The 25031-nt window shown below is 38.2% G+C and overlaps 1 protein-coding gene across 4 annotated transcripts in view; it reads left to right on the forward strand.

Moving 5' to 3' along the window:
* LOC150102880 (uncharacterized) overlaps window positions 1–25031 on the forward strand; it is a 539029-nt gene that overhangs the window by 215120 nt on the left and 298878 nt on the right. For all 4 annotated transcript variants that reach the window (XM_090397682.1, XM_090397680.1, XM_090397684.1 and 1 more), the window contains exon 8: window positions 18497–18725. In XM_090397682.1, the coding sequence (XP_090253808.1) occupies window positions 18497–18725 (229 nt within the window). The remainder of the gene's footprint in view (window positions 1–18496; window positions 18726–25031) is intronic.

A 25031-nucleotide genomic window follows, 5' to 3' on the forward strand; every position in this document is an offset into this window, starting at 1 on the left:
TTGACGTCTCCTCCTTATTCACAAATGCCTCACTCAAGGAAACTTTAGAGCTAATCCAACCTAAATTTCCTCCCGATATCTCAGCCTTATTTCAGTTCACAATGAACTCAGGTTATTTCGTTTGGCAGGGAAAATTCTACAAACAAATAGAGGGGACAGCCATGGGTTCACTACTCTCCCCACCCTTGGCCAATTTCTTTATGGAGACCTTTGAAGAAAGGTCTCCATAAAGAAATTGGCTCTGTAACCCTACCACTTTTTTCAAAGTGGTAGGGTTACAGAGGCCCTTTCCACATAAGATGAGAAGAAATAGGAAAGATTATTCACCCCTAGCCCTCAAATACTCTAATAGCATTGGGGGAGGAAGGAGCAAGAAGAAAAGAAAGAAGGAAAGAAAAAAGGTGAAAGGACCAGTCTATAGATAATATAACAGATGTATATTACATGAAGTAAGGCATAGTCCAGCATCAGGTACTTTGGGGTTGCCATGCCTGTACTCACTAAAGTGAGCCAATCTAAACAGCAGAGTAGGAAATTATTACCAGTCATATAAGAATGTTTTGGGAAAATTTGAAGGAAGCATTGTAGCTAGTATCTGCTGGATTTCTGCTCAACATGTGGACTAGTTATTTCAAACCCATGTTCCAACATAAAAATGTGCACAAATTCATATGGAAAGAAGATGCATAGAATAAGAAAAGTTTTACTGATTATGTTATTGTTGATAATGATGTTTTCTCCCTGTTGCAGGAGACACTAGAGTGTACAGAAAATTTGAAATCGGAAGTGATCACTATTTAGTCTTGAGCAGGATGAAATTTAATTTTATATTGAAAAGAAGAACATGTAAGAAAATTTTAAAGTGAATAGAAGTTAAGCAGCTCAGATGTGAACTGTAGACTAAAATACACAAAGATTATTGAAAAAAAATTAAAGAGTTTGAGAACTGGAGGTTTTGAGAACTGATGAAAACATTGATTGATTCAGCCAGAGAGGCATGTAGTTAGGTTGTCTGCAAGGTTAGAAAAAATCAGAACTCTATGGTGGACACAGGAAGTTAAAGAGACAGTGAATGAAAAGAAAAAAGCATACTGAAAGTTCCTGGCAAATAAGTCAGCTGGGTTAGAAATAAAACACGTGAACAAAGACTAGAGACCACAGATATGAGGTTCCTGAGAATGATTAGGGGCAAGAACAGATAGCATCAATGACAACATCATATTAAAAATGAGGATATTAGGAAAGAACTTGACATTGTTAGCATCCAGGAATACATTAGCAGAGCTAATTTCAGGTGATATGGTCACTTAAACCGATTGGGAGACGAAAGATTAGCAAAACAAGTGTTCTTTGCCAGGTTGGCAGGAAAAAGACCCAGATGAAGACCAAGAAATAGGTGGATTGATATAGTTAAAAGTGCCTTAGAAGATAGAAATATAAGATCTGACAATGTTGAAGCTATGACAGGTAACAGACTGATTTGGAGGAAAATTGTAAGTAATGATGTAAATTTTTCATGTAGTACTATCATATCTTGTACACCGGTTGAGGGTACATGTCAGGAATTTTATGATGATGACTTAATTAAAAAAAACGCGGTGACTGAACAGTGATAAAAATTATTCAAAAGGAATGCAATCAGAAATGCATATCTGCACTTTGATTTAGACAAAACCATCAATAATATTGAAATGCAGGAAATCAGCTAGAATAGATGTTATTTGACTATGGAGATGTATAAGGAATTATGAATGTTCATAATTCAGAAAGCCTTGTCAGAGGTTAGATTTTCAGATGATTGGAGTAGAGTTCCTAGTCTGTAAAATAGTCTGTAACTAATCTGTAAAAGAAATAAAACAGCTTGAGAATTTCATAGGAATTTCCCTAGTGAGTCTTCCTGGTAAGATTTATGCAAGCATACTTGAGAAAAGGATAATCAGAAAGTCAAATAGTTGAGAAATAATGGGAATATAATGAGGTTCTGTACTTAAGATTGGTAGTTCTACAAAAAGCATATGACCAGGACTAAGAGAAAAGTTGTTCAGAACATTAAAGTTATATTGTAGAAATTGGACATTGTACTGAGTCATATATATAACAAAACAAAAATAAATAAAAAAATTACCAGTCTATTTTCTACCCACTGCAGGGTGAAGGCCTCTCCCATTGCAGGAGGTTTTTGGATCTACTACTCCCATGGTGACCCAGTCCATATTGGGAGAGGATAATCACAAACATCCATGCCTAAGCAGGATTCGAACCCACAGCCTCTTGGCTGGAGTCGCTAACCACTTGGACAACCAGGCCAGCGAGTGATATATATATTGAGCTATAAATCACTAGTTAGAATGCCAGCGATCTACAGTACAGTATAGTATAATACAGTAGTCTTCTATAGATTTCTACAGTTCTATAGTGCTACTAACATCCTCTTTATCAGAGACACAATGATTAAACAACGGCCCTTATGGGAACCGTCCTGACAATCATCTCTCACAATATAGAGGGCTTCTGTAAAAGAAGATCTTATTGCGAAAATGTGTAAAGAACATAAATGTGATATTTTATGTCGACAGGAGACACACAAAGGACCTAACAAACCAGACCCAAAATTACTGGAATGAAGCTCATTAAAGAAATACCACATGAAAAATATGGAAGTGCTATTTTCACTCGGCAGGAGATTCAGGTTACAGGATGCCTAACCACAAGCCAAAATAATATAGAAATCCTTGGAATAGATCTGGATAACATCAGTGTTTTCTCAGTATATTACCACCTAGTATAATCTTTGCTTTTGAAATTTCCCAGTATTTGACACAAAGGAAAACTGCTATTATTGGTGACCTTAATAGTCATAGCACACAGTGGGGGTTATAGTGAAACAAACCAGGATGGAGAGTTAGTTGAATAGTGGACTGAAAGTAATCAAACAAGTCTTATTCATGATCCTAAACAGCCATCATCATTTAACAGTGGAAGATAGAAAGGAGGATATTACCCAGACCTCATCATCATCATCATCAAATTCCTGCCATGTACCCTCAAGGGGTGTACAGGATATGACAGTACTACACGAAAAAATTACATCATTACTAACTTCCTATCTACAATTTTCCTCCAAATCAGTCTGTTACTTGTCAAGACTCCAACATTATCAGATCTTATATTTCTATCGTCTAAGGCACTTTGTACCGTATCAATCCACCTATATCTTGGTCTTCCTCTGGGTCGTTTTCCTGCCAACCTGGCAGAGAACACTTGTTTTGCTAATCTTTCCTCTCCCATTCTATTTAAGTGACCATACCATCTGAGATTAGCTCTGCTAACGCATTCCTGGATGCTGACAATGTCAAGTTCTTTCCTAATATCCTCATTTTTAATATGATATTGCCATTGATGCCATCTGTTCACGCCTCTAATCTTTCTCAGGACTCTCATATCTGCGGTCTCTAGTCTTTGGTCAAGTGTTTTACTTCTGACCCAGCTCTCAGATCCATAAGTTAAAATTGGTTTGAACACAGTCTTGTATACAGCTAATTTAGTGTTCCGACTAATTTCTTTCTTATTCCATATGAATTTATTCAATTGACTTCCCACCATACCAGCTTTGCTGATTCTGTTGTCTATTTCTATATTTAGTTTACCATCTTCAGTAAAAATTGTGCCTAAGTAGCTGAAATGTTTTACTTGTTCCACAGGTTCTCCGTTCACAACACAGTTGACATTTTCAATGATTCTGCCTATTTTCATTGTCTTTGTCTTTTTATTGCTGACCTTCATACCATATCTATTACAACAGCTATTCAATTTAGTCAGAGAATCTTGCAGACTTGTAGCGGATTTATTTAGAAGTATAACATCATCCGCATAAAGCAAAGAGCTGACATTAACATCTCCAATTTTGATATCAGGTTTAATACCACATTCCTTCATAATGTGATCCATATAGATAATGAATAACAGAGGGGATAATGTACATCCTTGTCTCACACCAGATTTAACATTAAACCATCTTCCTGTACTTCCTTCAATTCTAACTGCTGACTCACAACTCAAATAAAGACTAAGTATTGCTTGATATAATGCCCCATTGACACCATATAACTGCAGCGTATTGAATAGCTTCTCTCTTGGCACCTTGTCATATGCCTTTTCCAAATCGACAAAACTTAAATACAGATCTTTGTTATATTCCCATGCTTTCTCGACTATTTGTCGTAAAGTGAAGATCTGATCCTGACAGCCTCTATTTGGCCTGAATCCAGCTTGTTCTTCACCAAGCTTTTCTTCCACAATTCTTCTCAACCGTTTCTCAAGTATACTTGCATAGATCTTGCCAGGAACACTCAGTAGGGAAATACCTCTGTAATTCTCACATTCAGTTTTATTTCCCTTTTTATATATGGGTACTATGAGAGCTCTACTCCAATCATCGGGAATTCGTCCCTCTGTCCAGGCTTTCTGAACTATGTAGTGCAGCCACTGTAAGACTCTTATACCACCATACTTCAGCATTTCTGGTCGAATATCATCTACTCCTGCTGCCTTTCCACATTTCAAGCCTTTGATGGCTTTTTCTACTTCAAGTATGGATATGTATTCCTGACTGCATGCCTGGTCAGTGTTTTTTATCACTGTGCTGTCATCACTGCTTGTTTCATTTAGCAGTTTTTCAAAGTAATTACTCCATACTTCAAGGATATCTTTTTCTCCTGTTTTCATTTCACCTTTATCATCTCTAATTCCTTTTACAGCACTCTTTCCTCCATTCCTAAGCTTCTTCAACAACCTCCAGAATATTTTGCCACCTTCTTGATATTTATTTTCTATATTCTTGCCAAAGTCCTCCCATGACTTTTGTTTAGCTAGTTTTACACACTGTTTAGCTTTCTTACATTTGTCTCTGTATTCTGTAAGAGTAAAAGCTGACTTATTTGCCAGGAACTTTTGATATGCTTTCTTCTTTTCCTTCACTGCCTCTTTAACTTCCTGTGTCCACCAGGGAGTTCTGATTTTTTTATCTTTGCACACAACCTCACCACATGCCTCTCTGGCAGAATCAATCAATGTTTCCTTCAGAGTTTGCCACTGAATCTCCAAGGTTTGATTCCTGTTCTCAAACTCTTTCATTTTCTTTTCAATAATATTTCTGTATTTTAGTCTACAGTTCACATCTGAGAGCTGCTCAACTTTTATTCGCTTTAAAACTTTCTTACATGTTATTCTTTTCAATATGAAATTCAATTTTATCCTGCTCAAGACTAAATAGTGATCACTTCCAATTTCAAATCCTCTGTACACTCTGGTGTCCTGCACCAGGGAGAAAACATCACTATCAACAATAACATAGTCAATGAGACTTTTCTTATTCCTAGCCTCTTCTCTCCATGTGAATTTGTGCACATTTTTATGTTGGAACATGGTGTTAGTAATAACCAGTCCATGTCCTGAGCAGAAATCCAACAGATATTTGCCATTATTATTAGCTTTGCTCTTTTCTCCAAATTTTCCCAAAATATTTTTGTATGTCTCACAATCATTTCCTACTCTACTATTTAGATCCCCAACAAGGACCAACTTTTCCTTTTTCATTGTGTCAGTTGCTTTTTCTAAAGCCTCAAAAAATTCCTCCACTTCTACCTTAGTAGAACCTTCTGTGGGACCATAGGCACAAATAAGTCTCATTGTCCAGTTCCCCATTCTCATATTTGCCCACATTACTCTACTTGAGACTGACTGCCATTCAAGAAGATTAGCCTCGTATTTTGTGTTGAATACTATGGCTACTCCTTCTTTTCCTTGATTGTTATTGCCTGAATATAACATTTTGTATTTATTGCTCAGAAAGATCTCACCAGTTTTGGTCTTTTTTGTTTCAGTCACCCCTATTATGTCGATCTGGTACTTATCTAATTCCTCAGCTAGCTCCATTTCTTTGCCATTCAGGCTTCTTACATTGATAGTACCGATCTTTAACTCTAGTGATGTTGAGTTGGGGTTTGTTTTCAGATTTGTGTTGTGTTAGGTTAGGTTAGTTTAGATTTTAGATTTAGGTTAGATTAGAACTTTAATGTTCTGAACAACTTTTCTCTTAGTCCTGGTCATATGCTTTTTGTAGAACTACCAATCTTAAGTACAGAACCTCATTATATTCCCATTATTTCTCAACTATTTGACTTACCCAGACCTTGGATTTATTAATAACAAAACAGCTAATCTGTGCACTAAACAGGTACTTACACCAATCCCAAGTTCACAACATAGACCAATAATGCTACAAGTTTTCCCACCAGTTCAACTTAAGGAGATTCCACTTAGAAGATGATTTAATTTTAAAAAACCTAACTGGAAACAGTTCTCCAGCGAATTAGACATAAACTTGTCCAATATTTCAACCACACTAGAAAATTATGGAAAGTTCATGAAAGCTATTACACTGTCTGCTACCATCACATCCCAAGACCAAGAGGTTGTAGAACATGTTATATTCCAGGTTTTACAGAACACAATGTGGAAATATATGAAAGATATTGTGACCTATATAACAAAGATCCATTTTCATCAGAAACAATTCATGCAGGAGAGGAACTTATAGCAGCACTGTCTGAAAAAAAGAAGTCAACAATGGGCAGATGAAATTGAAAGCTTAGATATGAAACACAGTAGCAGGAAAACCTGACTTTTACTCAAAAAATTATCTGGTGACCCAACGCAAGCAGCAACCAAAGTTAATATAAATGCAAACCAAATTGCAACTCAGCTATCTCTGAATGGTAAACCGAGTACAAAAGTTATTATCATCAAATTCCTGATATATATATATATACACACTCAAAGGGTCTACAGGATATGATAGTACTACATGAAAAATTTACATCATTACCAACATCCTATCTACAATTTTCCTCCAAATCAGACTGTTAAATGTCAAGACTCCAATATTATCAGGTCTTATATTTCTGTCTTCTAAAGCACTTTTTACAGTATCAATTCACCTATATCTTGGTCTTCCTCTAGGTCTGTTTCCTCTGCCACAATGGCAGAGAACACTTGTTTTGCTAATCTTTGCTTTCCCATTCTGCTTAAGTGACCATACCACCGGAGATTAGTTCTGCTAATGCATTCCTGGATGCTGACAATATCAAGTCCTTTCCTAATATCCTCGTTTTTATTATGATATTGCCATTGATGCCATCTATTCATGCCCATAATCTTTCTCAGGACTCTCGTATCTGCGGTCTCTAGTCTTTGGTCAAGTGTTTTACTTCTAACCCAGCTCTCAGATCCATAAGTTAAAATTGGTTTCAGCACTGTCTATATATATATCTAATTTAGTTTTGGCTAATTTCTCTCTTATTCCATATAAATTTAGTCAGTTGACAATCTACCATACCAGCTTTGTTGATTCTGTTGTCTATTTCCATATTTAACTTACTATCTTCACTAAAAATCGTGCCTAAGTAGCTGAAATGTTTTACTTGTTCTATAAGATCTCAATTCACAATGCAGTTGATATTTTCAATGTTTCTGCCTATTTTCATTGTCTTTGTCTTGTTATTGCTGATTTTCATTCCATGTCTATTACAACAGTTATTCAGTTTAGTCAGGGAATCTTGCAGACTTGCAGGATTTATTTAGAAGTATAACATCATCTGCATAAAGCAAAGAGCTGACATTAACATCTCCAATTTTGATATCAGATTTAATACCACATTCCTTCATAATGTGATCCATATAGATAATGAATAACAGAGGGGGATAATGTACATCCTTGTCTCACACCAGATTAACATTAAACCATCTTCCTGTACTTCCTTCAATTCTAACTGCTGACTTACAACTCAAATAAAGACTAAGTATTGCTTGATATAATGATCCACTGACACCATACAACTGTAGCATTTTGAATAGCTTCTCTCTTGGCATCTTGACATATGCTTTTTCCAAATCTACAAAACTTAAATACAGATCTTTGTTATATTCCCATGAATTCTGATCCTCACAGCCTCAATTTATCCTGAATCCAGTTTGTTCTTCACCAAGCTTCTCTTCCTCAAGCCTTCTCAACCGTTTCTCAAGTATACTTGCATAGATCTTGCCAGGAACACTCAGTAGGGAAATACCTCTGTAATTCTCACATGCCGTTTTATTTCCCTTTTTTATATATGGGTACTATGAGAGTTCTACTCCAAGCATCTGGAATTCGTCCCTCTGTCCAGGCCTTCTGAATTATGCAGTGCAGCCACTGTATGACTTTTATACCTCCATACATGAGCATTTCTGGTCAGATATCATCTACTCCTGTTGACTTTCCACATTTCAGACTTTTGATGGCTTTTTCTACTTCAAATATGGATATTTATTTCTGGCTGCATGCCTGGTCAGTGTTTTTTACCACTGTGCTGTCGTCACTGCTTGTTTCATTTAGTATTTTTTCAAAGTAATTACTGCATATTTCAAGCATATCTTTTTCTGCTGTTTTCATGTCAACTTTATCATCTCTAATTCTTTTTACAGCACTCTTTCCTCCATTTCTGAGCTTCTTCAACAACCTCCAGAATATCTTGCCACCTTCTTGATTATTTTCTATGTTCTTGCCAAAGTCCTCCGATGACTTTTTTTTAGCCTGTTTTACAGTGTTTAGCTTTGTTACATTTGTCTCTGTATTCTCTAAGAGCACAAGCTGACTTATTTGCCAGTAACTTTTGATGTGCTTTCTTCTTTTCCTTCACTGTCTCTTTAACTTCCTGTGTCCACCATGGAGTTCTAATTTTTCTATCCTTGCAGATAACCTCACCACATTCTTCTCTGGCTGAATCAATCAATGTTTTCTTGAGAATTTGCCGCTGAATCTCCAAGGTTTGGTTAGGTTAGTGACAATCATTTGCTACTCTGCTATTTAGATCCCCAACAAGGACCAACTTTTCCTTTTCCATTGTGTCAGTTGCTTTCTCTAAAAAAAGAAGTGAGCACAAATGAAATGAGTTTCATTTGTGCTCATTTCTCTAAATGAGCACAAATGAGTTTCATTGTCCAGTTTTCCATTCTGATATTTGCTCACATCACTCTACCTGAGACTTCCTGCCATTCAAGATTAGCCTCGTATTTAGTGTTGAATACTATGGCTATTCCTTCTTTTCCTTGATTGTTATTGCCTGAATATAACATTTTGTATTTATTGCTCAGAAAGATCTCACCAGTTTTTGCCTTTTTTGTTTCAGTCACCCCTATTATGTCGATCTGGTACTTATCCAGTTTCAGCTAGCGCCATTTCTTTTTGCCATTGAGGCTTCTTATGTTGATACTACCAATCTTGAACTCTGGTAATGTTGAGTTGGGGTAAGTTTTAGGATTTGTTCCAGTAGCTGTTTTTTTCTCTGTTTGCCCTGATTCCCCGACGAAAACAACAAGGGCCTTGTTTAACCAGGTGTCGCCCCGGTCACAATGAAATTTTGTCATGTTGTACCATGATTTGAAATTTTGGTTTAAGCCAATAAGAATACAATTTGGTTGACTAAATCCCAAATTGCCAGTTCATTCTCGTTTGTTCAGTATCCAAGTAGATACTCAACAGGGTGCACTACGAGAAGGTGAGGATTGGACATTAGGTCAGAAGCCCTGGTCGGTTCTCCGCATTCCTTTAAAGGCTATGCGGAGGTCTCCTCTCAGTTATACAGTTTTGACCCTTAAGCACCCCTTAAGTGATTTTTAAATTTAGTCTTTAATTTGCAAAAGTACTCCACATGCTTTTTTGCTCTATTTGGATGCTTTGTTTTTAAATGCTCAATCACTTAAAGCTTCATTCGAGAAAGTAAGTTTTTTTCACATATATTAAGCACATTGGTAACTGCTCATTATTTGTAGACAGAATAACTCTTATCCTTGGGAATGATCCCCATTCCAGCTCCCTCTCTAGTGCCTACTCCTCTTCCCTCACTTCACTCAGATGCTGTCATCACTGTATAATCAATTAAAAATGAACCCTTCTGTCAGAAACATGTCCACTGAAAGAAAGTGTCTTCGTTTCCAAAAAAATTAATTTTCTATTATTATTGATTATGCAAATGTTATTGATTATACAAAAATACAAAATTATTGATGAGTTAAAACATGTTGCAAAAAAGAACAAAATGAGGACAGAACGAAAGTCTTCTTATCTTCTTCAACAGTATTAATATTGTGGAAAAATAAAGATGTTTACATGTTGGCACCAGAAACTTACAAACATCGATGAAGCTTTGCCACAATGCACAAAGAAATGCTGGATTCTTAATAGACAGTCCAAAGACTCAAACAGAAAAATTTACTAAACAGTTTCCACATTAGGATTTTGTAGAGAGTGACATTGTAGATGCTGTGCTCAAATAAGACAATAAAGACAATGACTGTGATGATGATTAGTTAAGAAAATGAATCGCAATCAGTATAAACAATCCCCAAGCTCAAGGTGCAAATGGACACATTAGCCTCTTTTAAAGTAACAGGCAAATAATCAGAATTTTAACATGTTGAGTGTTTTAAGAGGAAATTTTAGAAATATCAAAATGAAATCTGTACAACAGACATCAATTTTAATATTCATAAATAAAATGACTAATATTGTTTTTAATTATAGAAAAACACTGTTTAGTATTACAGTAAATGTATGGTTTTAAAATCGTTGAGAAATAAATTGTGTTTAATATTAAGTGTATTGTAGTTTATGTAAGCATATTCATACAAATAATATCTAGATGTGTAATTGTAATATTTTTTTTATATCTAATATTTCTTTCTAATGTTATTGAGAATTAAAAAAAAATAGGAGGTAGATTTAACTCATTGCTAATATAGTGAGGGATGGTTATGAGGAAATTTTTATTGATGTTGAAAGTTTATTTTTCACTTGGTTAGAGTATAATAAATTTAGTTTAATCCTTTATCCAAGTGTGAACAAACAAAGTTTGCACCTGAAAGTATCTTCAGGACTGGGGTAAGGTGGTACAACACCAGAGCAACTCGTTGCAAAGGTGGAGCAAGCTACCAACACTACTGTCTCGGTATCTCCTATAATGCAAAACACATCTCCTTGCGGATATATCTAATGTTATGCATTAAGGGAAGGGCCACTACCCAGACTAGTTTCGACCTTTATTGAGGTCTCTTCAGTGGGAGCCAGGCCCAAGCTGAGATACCAGGCAGAAGTATTTGCAGGTCACACTTGGATAAAGGATTAAACTAAATTTATTATACTCTAACCAAGTGAAAAATAAACTTTCAACACCTTTCTCTAAATCCAGAGTAATTTATTAAAAAAGGGTGGCACACCATTTGGCAACTCCTATAGGTAGAGATGACCTGCGAATGCTTCTGCCTGGTATCTCAGCTTGGGCCTGGCTCCCACTGAAGAGACCTCAATAAAGGTCGAAACTAGTCTGGGTAGTGGCCCTTCCCTTAATGCATAACATTAGACATATCCGCAAGGAGATGTGTTTTGCATTATAGGAGATACTGAGACAGGAGTGTTGGTAGCTTGCTCCACTTTTGCAATGAGTTGCCCTGGTGTTGTACCACTTTACCCCAGTCGTGAAGATACTTTCAGGGGCAAACTTTGTTTGCTCACACTCGGATAAAGGATTAAACTAAATTTATTATACTCTAACCAAGTGAAAAATAAACTTTCAACATCTTTCTCTAAATCCAGAGTAATTTATTAAAAAAGGGTGGCACACCATTTGGCAACTCCTATAGGTAGAGATGACCTGCGAATGCTTCTGCCTGGTATCTCAGAGATGATTGAAGGTAAGGTAAGGTAAAGGTAAAGACTGAGACAGGTGATCAGAAATTTTAGGTAAATAGGTAAGGTAAGGTAAAGGTAAAAGACTAGTCTTAATCATCATGAGCACTCCTTACGATGAACTAGACTTTAAGCAGCTACTTGCAATTTTCCGACATGTAGGAAACCTCCTACATACAAAATGGCCAGGTAAAGTAGAGATCCATCAAATCGCGGAAGTCGAATCTGAGGACTATCAACCTTCAGAACCTCTCCCCACCACATCTCAAGATGAAACAAGACAAAACAACCCAGCCACAGATACTCAGACTCCAGAAGAACCAGACGACTACCAAACGGTGAGCAGAAAAAAGCGACGAAAAGAGACACTACCCGAAGAACTGGAACACCAGCCAATGGACACAGTGGCACAGATCAAAGAACGAGTCCCGCCGGTAATCTTACGAGACAAAAAGCAATGGTCGAGAATTTCGGAGGCCATGAGAAACTCCGAGATTAAATTCAAAACAGCCAAAAACTCCGACGAAGGAGTCCGTATCCAGCCCGAAGGGACATCAAACTACCGTCGGCTAACAAAGTTGATGGACGAGCTAAAGAACCCATACCACACTTTTGAACTGAAAAGCAAAAAGAACCTAAAAGTTGTCATCAGAGGACTGGTAGAAGAAATCACGTCCGAAGAAATAGCCATCGACCTTAGATCTCAAGGACTGGAGCCCATAAAAATATCAAGAATGTACCGGGCAGACAAACATCCCATGCCACTGGTTCTAGTGGAAATTAATAAGGAACAAAGAAGGATTTACGATCTCAAAACAGTTTGCAATCTCAGGATTAAAACAGAACCACTCATAAAGAAAGCAACAGCAGGATAATGCCATCGCTGCCAGAGATATGGGCATGCACAGAAAAACTGTGCAGAGCAGAGTACAAATGTGTGAAGTGCGGGGACAGTCACCCTACTCACACATGCTCCAAACCACGCACAACTCCAGCCACATGTGCAAACTGTGGCGGCCCACACCCAGCCAACTATAGAGGCTGCACTCTCCACCCAGATAACCTGGCAAGCAACAGAAAATCAGGCACTCCACCAGCTCAAAAACGTGCAACACCCCTTGAAGAAGATATCAATCAGTGAACATCACACAGCTCATATGCTGCAGCAGTCACCTCAAAGGCTAAATCAGCAGAATCTATGCACAACAGTCAGAACACAGCTGCTATCCTTGCTGCCACCCTAGGGGAGATGCTAATGGCTTTTAGCAAGACCAACCCCAATCAGAGTGATACGAACAAGTTCTTAAAAAACACTCAAGTCATCTTCACAGTGATAAGCAATGAATAATACACCTGGTTCGAACAACTTCATACAGATCGCATTTTGGAATGCCAACGGCCTAAACAACAAACTCCTGGAACTACAAGAATTTACAGCAAGACATAGAATAGACATCCTCTTAATCAACGAGATGCACCTTCGGCCCTGCGACAACCCCAAACTAAGGAACCACGCACTACTTAGGAATGACAGACTCAATGCCAGAGGAGGTGGAACGGCTATCTTTGTCAAAAAAGACATAAGATACAATGAGATCAAGAAGACAACGACTACACACCTGGAAGAAACTGGAATTGAGATACACACCAAAAATGCAGGTAACCTAAAGCTATATTCAGTCTACAACCCTCCAGGCAAACCACTACTAGCCTCGGATCTCTCCCAGCTCCTCAACACAAATGAAGCTACAATTGTGGCGGGAGACCTAAATGCCAAACATCCTGCATGGAACAGTAGGAACTCCAACAACAATGGGAAGAGCCTACACACGTTCGCTATGACAAGAAACATCATCATAGCAGGTCCCGCCGAACCAACACGCTACGGACCACTGGGAAGACCTGATGTGCTGGATATAGCCATTTTTAGGAACACCTCGCACCAATTCCAGTTACAGGTAGGCAATGATCTAAGCTCCGACCACAATCCGGTACTACTAAGCCTAGGCGGAGAAACAGAAATCATCCCCAGGCAGTCCTGCACAAATTTCAAAAAGCTGAACGCTATTCTCTGCAACCTCACAGGACCCGTTCCAACCATCTCCTCACCTAAAGAAATAGATACAGTGATCAGAAAACTGGAAAGCACGATCCAAGCTGGCCTAGCAGCAGCTTCCACTGTTACCACTCCAGCTCAAGCCAACCTGCTCCCAGAAGAGATTCTAAAGCTCATCCGCAGCAAAAACAGGATCAGACGCCGTTACCATACAACACTATCCCCCCAGGATAAACAAGAGCTAAACAGGGCAACAAACCTTGTTCGATATGCGATCAAAGATCACAAGAACCAGCTGTGGGAGAAGAAGCTAAGCTCCTTAAACACCAAAGACAACTCATTGTGGAAAATGACGAAAGCCCTTCGCAGCGACCGCCCCAACATTCAGCCAATCCAGGTAGAAAGGGGCATGGCCTACCGAGACGACGAGAAAGCAGAAGCCTTCGCGGACGCCCTGGAACTGCAATTCAGCCCCAACTATGTGCATGCAGACTTGCACTTCATTGAAAAAATACACAGGCATGTCTGCTGTGCACTCCATCAAACCAGCAGCCAAGACAATACAAGCTATGCTACACCAAAGGAGGTACATCAAATCATCAAGAGCCTCAACAACAGAAAGGCCCCAGGTCCTGACGAGATTTCAAACCAAACCATAAAAGCACTCCCCCATAAAACAGTTATGCATCTAGTGGCGATCATCAACGCAATGCTCAGACTTAACTACTTCCCCACTCGCTGGAAACAGGCAGATGTAATCCTCATCCACAAACCCGGAAAAGCACCTCAATTCCCCCAGAACTACAGACCTATCATCCTCCTATCAAATCTGGGAAAAATCGCAGAAAAGATAATTCTGAACCGCCTACAAAATGAAACGGACAAGATCGACCTAATCCCAAAAGAACAATTCGGATTTCGCAAAGGCCACTGCACAACCCAACAGGTCCACAGAATTATAGAATTCATAACTACTGGATACAACTGGAAACAACACACAGGTGCAATCTTCCTGGATGTGGCGAAAGCCTTTGACAAAGTATGGCACAAAGGCCTCATCCACAAACTAATAGCTGAAAATTACCCACTAAACCTAGCAAAAATCATAGAATCCTATCTGAAAGACCGAAAATTTCAAGTTAAGCTACGTGGCCTCAGATCCCCCATGAGAAGCATCACAGCAGGTGTCCCACAAGGCTCCCTCCTATCACTGCTACTCTTCAACATTTTCATCTCAGACCTACCAAACACAGCATCAACTACCACGGCCTTCTATGCAGACGACATGGCAAGACTGACCAGATCACTCAGGCCACACTTAGCCACACAACGACTACAAGACGCAGCAACAAATCTTGAAGAATGGTTTCAGAAATGGAGGATAGATGTCAACGTCGACAAAAGTACTGCTATACTATTCACAAGAAGGAAAGCAACCCACCACGGAGCAGTCACGATGTTTAACACTGATATCCCATGGCAAAAAGAAGTAAAATACCTGGGAATCAAACTGGATAACCGACTCAGATTCAACTCCCACATCTCACATGCCTGCAACAAAGCCAACTCAGCAATAGCTCAACTCTATCCGCTACTCAACCGAAGAAGCAAAGTCAGTACAGAAAACAAACTAACAATATACAAAACAATCATCAGACCCATATTCACGTACGGATCGCCGGCATGGAGCCACACCTCCCCCAGCAACATCAAAAGATTACAGGTACTACAAAATAAATGCCTCCGAATGATCTTCGACGCCCCATGGTTTGTTAGGAATGCTCTCCTCCACCAAGATGGAAACATGCCAGACATACCTTCATATCTCAACCAGACTGCAGCCAAGTACTTCGCCCAGGCATCACTCCACCCCAACCAACTCATTCGTGATGCATCAAATTATGATGAAAACGACAGATGGAGACACAAACGTCCGAAGGCAGCTCTGATCATCGCTTCACACGATTCTACACAGCCCTAATTCGGGCGAGCCATGCACTCAAAAAATTTCTCATTATCGATAATCACAATCTAGCGATGAAGGGATAAAAGTCCAAGGGACTGACGTCCATCTCGCCATTTAAGTTAACAGTTAACAGGTATCTCAGCTTGGGCCTGGCTCCCACTGAAGAGACCTCAATAAAGGTCGAAACTAGTCTGGGTAGTGGCCCTTCCCTTAATGCATAACATTAGACATATCCGCAAGGAGATGTTTTGCATTAGGAGTGTTGGTAGCTTGCTCCACCTTTGCATGGAATGACCTCTCATTGCTTCTGCCTTGGTGTCTCCACTACTGGGCCTGGCTCACACTGACGAGACCTCAATAAAGGTCGAAACCGGTATGGTGAGTGGCCCTTGCCTTAATGCATAGCATTACACATATCCGCAAGGAGATGTGCTTTGCATTATGGGAGATACTGAGTTAGGAGTGATGAGAGCTTTCTCCACCTTTGCAACGAGTTGCCTGGTGTTGTACCACCTTACCCCAGTCCTGAAGATACTTTCAGGCGCAAACTTTGTTTGCTCACACTTGGATAAAGGATTAAACTAAATTTATTATTATGAGAAAATTTTATCAGTCCTCTGGTGTTGGTTATAACCAAGTTCAGCCATATTTTGATTTTTGTAGTTTTTTTTTTTTTTTACTGCAGTGACTCTAGAATGTTTTATGCTGTTTGTCATGGTAGTGGGATTAATTAATAGAAAAATTTAAAGAACTAGGAAAGGCAGGAATGAAGGACTTCAGGTCACCACTCTCATAGTATCCCTTCAATTTGCTATTTTTGGACTCCCTTCAGACATTGCCTAACAAAGATTATTTGCCAGTTCATCTAGAAGCTTCCCAAAGAGTTATCAGCAGGTCTAGTCCAATGTATTATCTGGTGGCTAGCGTGTGGAATCCACTTTACTGCTGTCCCTCAAATGGAGAAGGCACCAGCTCTCTAGTTAAATGTTTACAGTGTGGAGAGCTTGAACTGGGAGGTTCTAACTGTGCACCATATGTAGGAAGAATAGGGAGAGCTGAAACCAGTAAACCTACTCTAGAGATGAAACATGTCAATGCCACTTCATACCAATAAGTTGAGAATTTTTGTTTCACTGAATGATGAAAAACATCTACCACCAATAGGTCTAGTTGGCATTTCCTTCAACCAGGAAGGATTGCTTTTAAGGTAGAAATACTCACTTTGCAAAGAATTTCGAAGAAGGAATAAAGATTGGAGGTCGACAGATATTTGCAATAAGATACACAGATGACAAGGCATTACTATTAAACACTGAAACAGGACTACAACATCTGTTGAACATATTACTGGAATCCTGTATCAGTTATAGAATGAAAATTAACATCAGAAAAACAAAGGTGATGAAAAAAGCAAGGAAAGAGGCAAATATGGTTATCAGAATAAATGGGGAAAAATTGAATCAAGTAGAAACATTTAAATATCTAGGAAGTGTTATTAGCAGTGATGGAAGATGCAACAGTGACATAAAAGCAAGAATAGCGATGGGAAGAGATGCCTTTAATAAAAAATGGAATTTATTCAGAAGTAAAATGGATAGAAACCTAAAGAAAAGACTAATAAAATGCTGTGTGTGGAGTGCTGCCCTCTATGCAGCTGAAACTTGGACATTGAAGACAGAAGAAATTAAGATTTTGGAAAGCTTTGAGATGTGGATTTGGAGAAGGATGGAAAAAATCAAATAGACAGATAAAATAACTAATGAAGAGGTCTTAAAAAGAGTAGAAGAAAAAAGAAGTCTGTTAAGAAGGATAAAAAGAAGCAAGGGAAACTGGATCGGACATATTCTGAGAGGGAATGGAATCATCAGAGATGCCATTGAAGGAAAAATAGATGGAAAAAGATCCAGAGGAAGAGTAAGGAAAACAGTGCCAGATGACATGCGCAATGGAGACAGGTACACAACCTTGAAAGAGAAGGCTCAGAACAGAAGAGAGTGGAAGGAAAGTTTTTGCTACTAAAAGAAGAACTGCTCAATTGCAGAATACTAAAGAAGAAGAAGACTCACTTTGCCAGGGTCCTGTTTGCTTACCCAAACAGGACTATGGGAGAGGCTACACATTGCACAATTACTACCCATAATGGCCCAAATGCTATATAACAAATTACTGCTTCAGTTCAGATTGTGGAGCTAATGTGGCATATAATATCTTAAGAGAATTTTGAGTATACACTTAATTTCGGCTATACTGGAACTAGAGGCTATTCATTGGGTACAGCTTTGAAGAGTTGATGTGGAGAACATATTTTTCATGTGGATGTGATATGCAAGTAGAAGGCATTACCTAAGTAGATAATGCCTTGTACTTGCATTAACAAGGCATTGCATTGCAATGCAAATCTTGCATTGCAAATACAATGCATTAACGAAATGAGTGGGAAGTGAGAAGACATGGTAACTAAAACAGACTTATTGTGGCAAATTTTAAGATTCCAATGGAAATGAAAAAAGGAATGATAGTAATTGTCATAGTCAAAAGAAGCTAAATAAAATTCAAATAAACAAGTCTTATTTCAGGGTTTGGTATATATTTATAGTATTTACTACATATTTACTATAATATTTACTACCTTTATAGTATGTTTTTCATCAACATTTATTAAAGGTCTTCACTTAAAGGTTGTTGTTTATTTCAGTCTGCCAACACTTGAATCTGCTCATCCACAACAGTTTACAGAAGTTGATTCACGTGCTGTCCAGAATGATGTTAAAATTCATATCCATCCATCCTTAAGTCAAAATGCATTTAATACAGGTTCAGCTCTAGAAGTAAATTTAGGTAAAGAATCTTCTGCTAAGAGCAGAAAAAAATCAAAGCCTAAATCCCAGCCTAAATCAAGGACCATCAAGTTCCATGAGTATAAGGTTAGTATTAATTTTTTTTGTTTAGTTTGCTTTTGTTTACTTGGTAGCTACTTAGTATATGCATTCCCTACCCTTATGTATACATATTTATTTTTGTTTTTTTTTCAGTGGGTTAATGTTAAATGCATTGCATATGTACTTTGCTTATTATTGATTTTGTTATAATTAGATTCACAAATTATAATACAATTATCAGTGTACATACACATTGTCTAAAAACGTGACTGAAAAGTTTTGAAATGAAAAGTTCATATTTTATCTTTGCATAGGCAAACGAAAGTGCAGGAAGTATTTTTAAGGCCTACTTTTTGTATATTGAAACCAACTGACAACTTCAAGGACCTGAGTTTCTGTGAGAAAAAACCTTGCTGCCTCCATATGAGAATTGGCTAACTTATCTTCAGTTTCCCATATAAAGATTCCTCTCATTATGACATATTGAACTTTGGTTTTCTTCAGTTGAAGGGTGCAATGTCCTGTCATTCTTCTAGTTGTTCCTCAGAGGTGCTGGAGTCAGTGAAATTATCTTTTGCAAAATAATGAATATTGTTTTCAAAATGAGTATTAAAACTGAGAATGAATTGTAATTTCCATCCAAAGAATTCTGACAGAAGTTTAATTTGAGGATACTGTATTTCCAATTGAGGACAAATTTAAGATAACAGAAATAACATATTCCTGAATGTTGAAAACTTTTTCACTTGGTTAAACTATAAATTAAAGATGCTGAGAGATTATATTCTTGGGTTTAATCCTTTGTCCAAGCGTAAGTAAACAAAGTTTGCACGTCAAGTATCTTCACGACTAGGCTACATGTATATAGTGGCCAGTGACTTCATATGGATTGCCTTAGTGTTCCAATATTACAAATCGCATTTTGTTTAGGGTATGTATAATGCTATGCATTATGGGAAGGGCCATGCCCAGACTGATTTTGCCCATTATTGAGTTCTCATCCATGGGAGCTGGTCCCAGAAGAGATACCAGAGTTGAAGGTGTATTGCTTGAAGGGAATCTAGGTGGATTGCTAGAGTAAGAAGAGTTGTAGAAGACTGAAATATAAGATCTGACAATATGGAGTATTAGCATATAACAGATGTAATGACATAGGTTTTCATTGTAGTCATATCATAATACCCTGTATATATCCCCTGAGGATACAAATCAGCAGTTTAATTATAATGTTTCCTAGTCCTAATGCCAGAGAAATGGCATTAGGACTAGGAAACATTAGGACCAATATCATCAGGCTCCTTACCGGCTGTGGTGGATGAAATGTTGAGACACCAAATTGCACTTCATATCCATGTTATTCAATAGGTGTTACAGAATCGTATCCAGATTTAGCTGGACATCTATAGATGTTATGGCCATTTGGGGGTGTTGACATCAAGTTAAACAGTAATGGCCCTAAAACAGACCCCTGGGGTATACTACTAGTGACTTTCCTCTTCTGGGATATTGCTCCCCCATACATAACTTGCTGATACCTATTAGATAGTCAGTCTCTGATTCAATGCACTAATCTAATATCCAACCCCATCCGCTCTAATTTGACTATCAACTTATCATGTGGTAATCTATCAAAAGCATCTGTAATATCTAAGTATATTACTGTGTATCCCTCTCCTCTGTCCAAGGGAGCCGTCACCTTATTGTAATAAATAAGTAGATTACTAAAACATGACCTCCCTTTAGCAAATTCATGCTGTCCATCAAAGATAATACCGTTGTTGTCAACCCAATTCTGGATCCTAGTTCTCACAAGCTTCTCCAACTATTTAACCACAACACCTGACACAGATAGGCCTATAATTGGATGCTTGAGTTCTGTCACCTCCCTTATGAAGCAGCACAATCTTGCCCTCCTTCCACTCCTTTGGAACCTGACCCAGTGTAAGACTCATAGTAAAAAAATATGTCAAGGCAGATGTCAACTCCCTGGCACATTCCTTCAGAATACGTGGTGATATATTATCAAGTCCCGCTCTTATTAACATCTAGTTTGCTCAACTCCCCATATACCTCTTGCTCACTTACAGTCTCTCCTCCCCATCATCAATGGCTCTCAATCTCTCCATTAAGTCACATTCACAAGAATGAAAAACCTTTATGAACTGTTTGTTAAGTATCTCCCCTATATCTTATGCAACAGTTATCCTTATACCATTTTCTCCAATCAGTGTCAGCCTTCCATAATCATTCTTTTTTTTTTTTTTGCTGGCTACATATTAAAAGAACAATCTAGGATTCTTTTTGGCTTTATTCGCTATCTGCTGCTAATACTTCACTTTTGCTACCCCCTTGCCACCCAAGTCACCTTTCTTGCCTGGTCTTTGTAATCCTCATGGAATTGGTTATTACCACTTATCTTATGCTGTCTCCATAATGCCCTTTTTCTATGTATCTGCTTAATCATGCTTAATCTCTTCATTCGTCCATTTCACACCTACCTTATTTAACTTTCTGACCCTTGGAATACATTTAGACATTGCTTCTACTAGATAATTCTTGAATATCTCCCAAGCTGCATCGATCTCTTTTCTAGCTAACTCCTCATTCCATGCTACACCTACAAGCTGTCTCCTGAGCTCTTCATAATCACCCCCCTTGTAGTTCCACATATACCCTTTTCTCACAGAGGTCTTCACACTGCTGGCAACCACCCAGGTAATCACTTCATGGTCACTCTCACCAATTGGAGGGTGATTGGACACCCCATTTATAATTACATCCTGTGATGAGATGATCAAATCCAAGACCTCAATTCTGATGTGCCCTCTGTTACATACCATCAGAGGTAGTTGTCCCTCAAAAACTGAAGAAACTAATTTTCTTTACTTCCAGTTGCTATCTCTTCATCCTAGTCTATATTGCCATAATTAAAATTGCTTATAATGATCATCTTTTTCCTATTTGCTTGGCTAATTTGATTATACATTTCACAGTCCATTATGTCCATACATCTCTACTTTGTATGGACATAACTCTTTCTCTATCATTAATAGCAGCCCCCCCCTCCCATTTTATCCTTTCTATCCTCATGAAACACATCATACCCTTCCATTTCTATTTCTGTCAGGATGTCATCCTTATCCAACCATGTCTCACTTATTCGAACAATTTTTGGATGAACAGACTCAATTAATGCAACCATTTCATTTGCCTTGTTTCCTACACTTCTAGCGTTTGTATACAAATACAGCAGCTTATTCCTGGCTCTATAGCTAGTTCCGCTGATACCACTCATTCGATGTGATTTCTCCATGCTCAACTCAAGCCATACCCCTTTCTCCTTATTTATCTTAGAGCCCTCTTCAAATCCAACTGTTCCCCCTTGATCCCAGGTCATCCCCTTCCTTTCCTGTCTACACATGCATTCACATCCTCTTGAAGCATCCATGTTTCTCATGCTGTGTTCCCCCATCCACCCTGAGCCTCCCCATTTCCCTGTCCATCTTGCACACCTGTTCCCTAATTCTCTATACTCATGTTGCTTACTTCTTTATTCATAACCACATCTTCTATCTCTCCGGCTCTTCCAAATCGCTTCCCACTTGATCAGATTCAATCTCCGCACTCACTTCTCTACCTTTCAGCAGCAGTCTGTCTAAGCGACACACACCATTATACAGTTCACTTCGTCCTTCAAACTCATTCCACACATATTGGTAATAATATTTGTGAGAACTAGGATCCAGAGTTGGGTTGACAACAATGGTATAATCTTTGATGGACAGCATGGATTTGCTAAAGGGAGGTCGTGTTTTAGTAATCTACTTACTTATTACAATAAAGTGACTGCTTCCTTGGACAGAGGAGAAGGATACACAGTAATATACTTGGATTTCGCAAAAGCTTTTGATAGAGTACCTCATGATAAGTTGACAGTCAAACTAGATCAGATGGGGTTGGATATTAGATTAGTGCATTGGATTGGAGACTGGCTATCTGATAGGTATCAACAAGTTGTGTATGGGGGGTGCAATATCCAGGAAAAGGAAAGTCACTAGTGGAGTGCCTCAGGGATCTGTTTTAGAACCGTTACTATTTAACTTGTATATTAATGATATTGGCGAAGATTTGGATGGAGATATTCAGTTGTTTGCAGATGATGCAAAGTTGGGACGAACCATAAAGAGTAGTGAAGATGTTGTGGCCTTGCAAGAAGACTTGAATAAATTGAGTGATTGGGCAAGCAAATGGGGATGTGAGTTCAATGTTGCAAAATGTAAGGTTTTAAAATTTGGAAAACAAAGATGGGATGCAGAATTTATGCTTGGTGAGAATATATTGTTGGAAGTAGAGGAAATTAGAGATCTGGGAGTGATAGTGGATAAGGATCTAAAATTTAGGGGACACATCGCCAAAATTGTGAAGACAACACAAAGACTTCTGGGAATGATGAGGAGGACACTGACGTGTAGAAGTAGGGAGATTCTTGTTCCATTGTATAAGGCTTTGATTAGGCCACACATGGACTATTGTGCCCAGATTTGGTCACCTGGTTTTCAGAAGGATGAAGAGATGTTGGAAAGGGTCCAAAGGCGACTGACTAAGGTAGTTTCTGACCTCTGGAATGTCGAGTATGAGGAAAGATTGAAAAGATGTAATTTGCAGAGTCTAGTGGAGAGAAGGAAGAGGGGAGATATGATAGAGACCTACAAGTTGGTAAGGGGTTGTTATAGGATCAATGGTGGAGAAGTTCTACAGAGAATAGTGGGAGATCAGGGGAGAACCAGAGGTCATCCCTGGAAACTGTATAAAGAGGGTGTGGGTAGGGGAGTGAGAGGCAGGTTTTTGTCGTGCAGAGTTGTGAATGATTGGAATGCCTTGCCTGACAGTGTGGTGTCTGCAAGGAGTTTGAATGTGTTTAAGACCCGGTATGATGAGATGTGTGTGAGATAAAAGGACCTCCTAGATGAGTCTTTGACTCCATGAGGTCTTGTTTAATAATAATAATAATATATTTTGGAGAAATGGTAATAGTATATTTTACACTTGACTCTATATGCATCAAAAATAACTTGAAGTCAGCTATGTTTTGGCTTATCAGAAGCTCAAACATTTGTTTCTAAAAATCATTTTCCAATTTTAAAAATAATGCCAAAAGAATTGATTTAATCAAGGACTGAATGGCAGAGGGAAGGTGGGGAGAGGTTAATTTTGTGCAAGAATTCAAAAGCAGGTCATTTGATAGTAATGTGTGGGTGATGTTGAGGTGGCATCAGAGGAGTTTGAAATGTCATCAGGGGATAAAGTACTTTTTTTTTAAATTTGTTTGAACAGAAAATCAAAAGACCAAGTGTGGTTGGATAATATTCACTATAATTGTATATGATATATGTATATACAGATCATGCAGTATTACATAGGAAATGAAGGTGACCACCATACTCAGTTATTTAAATTCCAACAGATATGCAGTAATTTTATGCAAAGAAGTCAAAAATGGTGGCATGCAAAAAACCAATAGGATGTAAATTGGAACTAAATCGTTAATATATTAGAACAAGTAATTTAATTAAATTAGGAATCATTGTTACGAATTAGTAATAACTGTGAAAAGATGACATAGAATGAAGTCAAAGAAAAATCCATTAAGGCTAATGAAATATGAGGATGTTTTAATTCAAATATATGGATAAATAACGATTTAACAAAAGAAACCAAAAGTAAGAATCTATAAACTGCTTGGAAAAAAGTCAGTGGACAATATAGTGTTACGAACAACAGCAATGGCACCCATCTTAATAAGATGTAGGACCCTCTTTTTGCTGTGATGACTACAGAAATCCTACGGGACATACTTCCCACAATCGTATGATTGCGATCAATGGGAATTTTGGACATTTCTTCGTGTAAGCATGTGATGAGGTCCTGGACTGTAGTGGGGCAGACATCCCTTGACTTCTCTTTGACATCCATTGAACCCTCCCTTTCGAGTCTTCAAAATTCGAGTCATCAGAATTCAAGGAAAACCGGCCTACCAGTCCGGAGCAAGGGGGGCGCCATAGGCACCAGGGGGAATAGCCCCCCCCCTAGTATATTCATAAATTCATAGTATATTAGAATAGTATTTCATGTTTGGGATGATGCATCCCAAAAATGCTTTATGCTCTCCATAAAATGGCAGTAAACTTAATTGATGTTCCCCTCTCTCACCTGTTTATTCTGATTACTTTCTCAACATATTTTTTCCTGCTTTATGCATTTCACAATGATTAAGAATGCTGTTTGTTTGTACCATTCACTGAAGTAAATAGGAATAAATATGAATTTAGGTAATTCATGGAATTCACATCG

Source organism: Typopeltis vanoorti, chromosome 9 (genome assembly GCF_054136105.1).
Source record: "Typopeltis vanoorti isolate ZY-2024b chromosome 9, IOZ_Tvanoo_1.0, whole genome shotgun sequence".
Taxonomy (NCBI): Eukaryota; Metazoa; Arthropoda; class Arachnida; order Uropygi; family Thelyphonidae; genus Typopeltis; species Typopeltis vanoorti.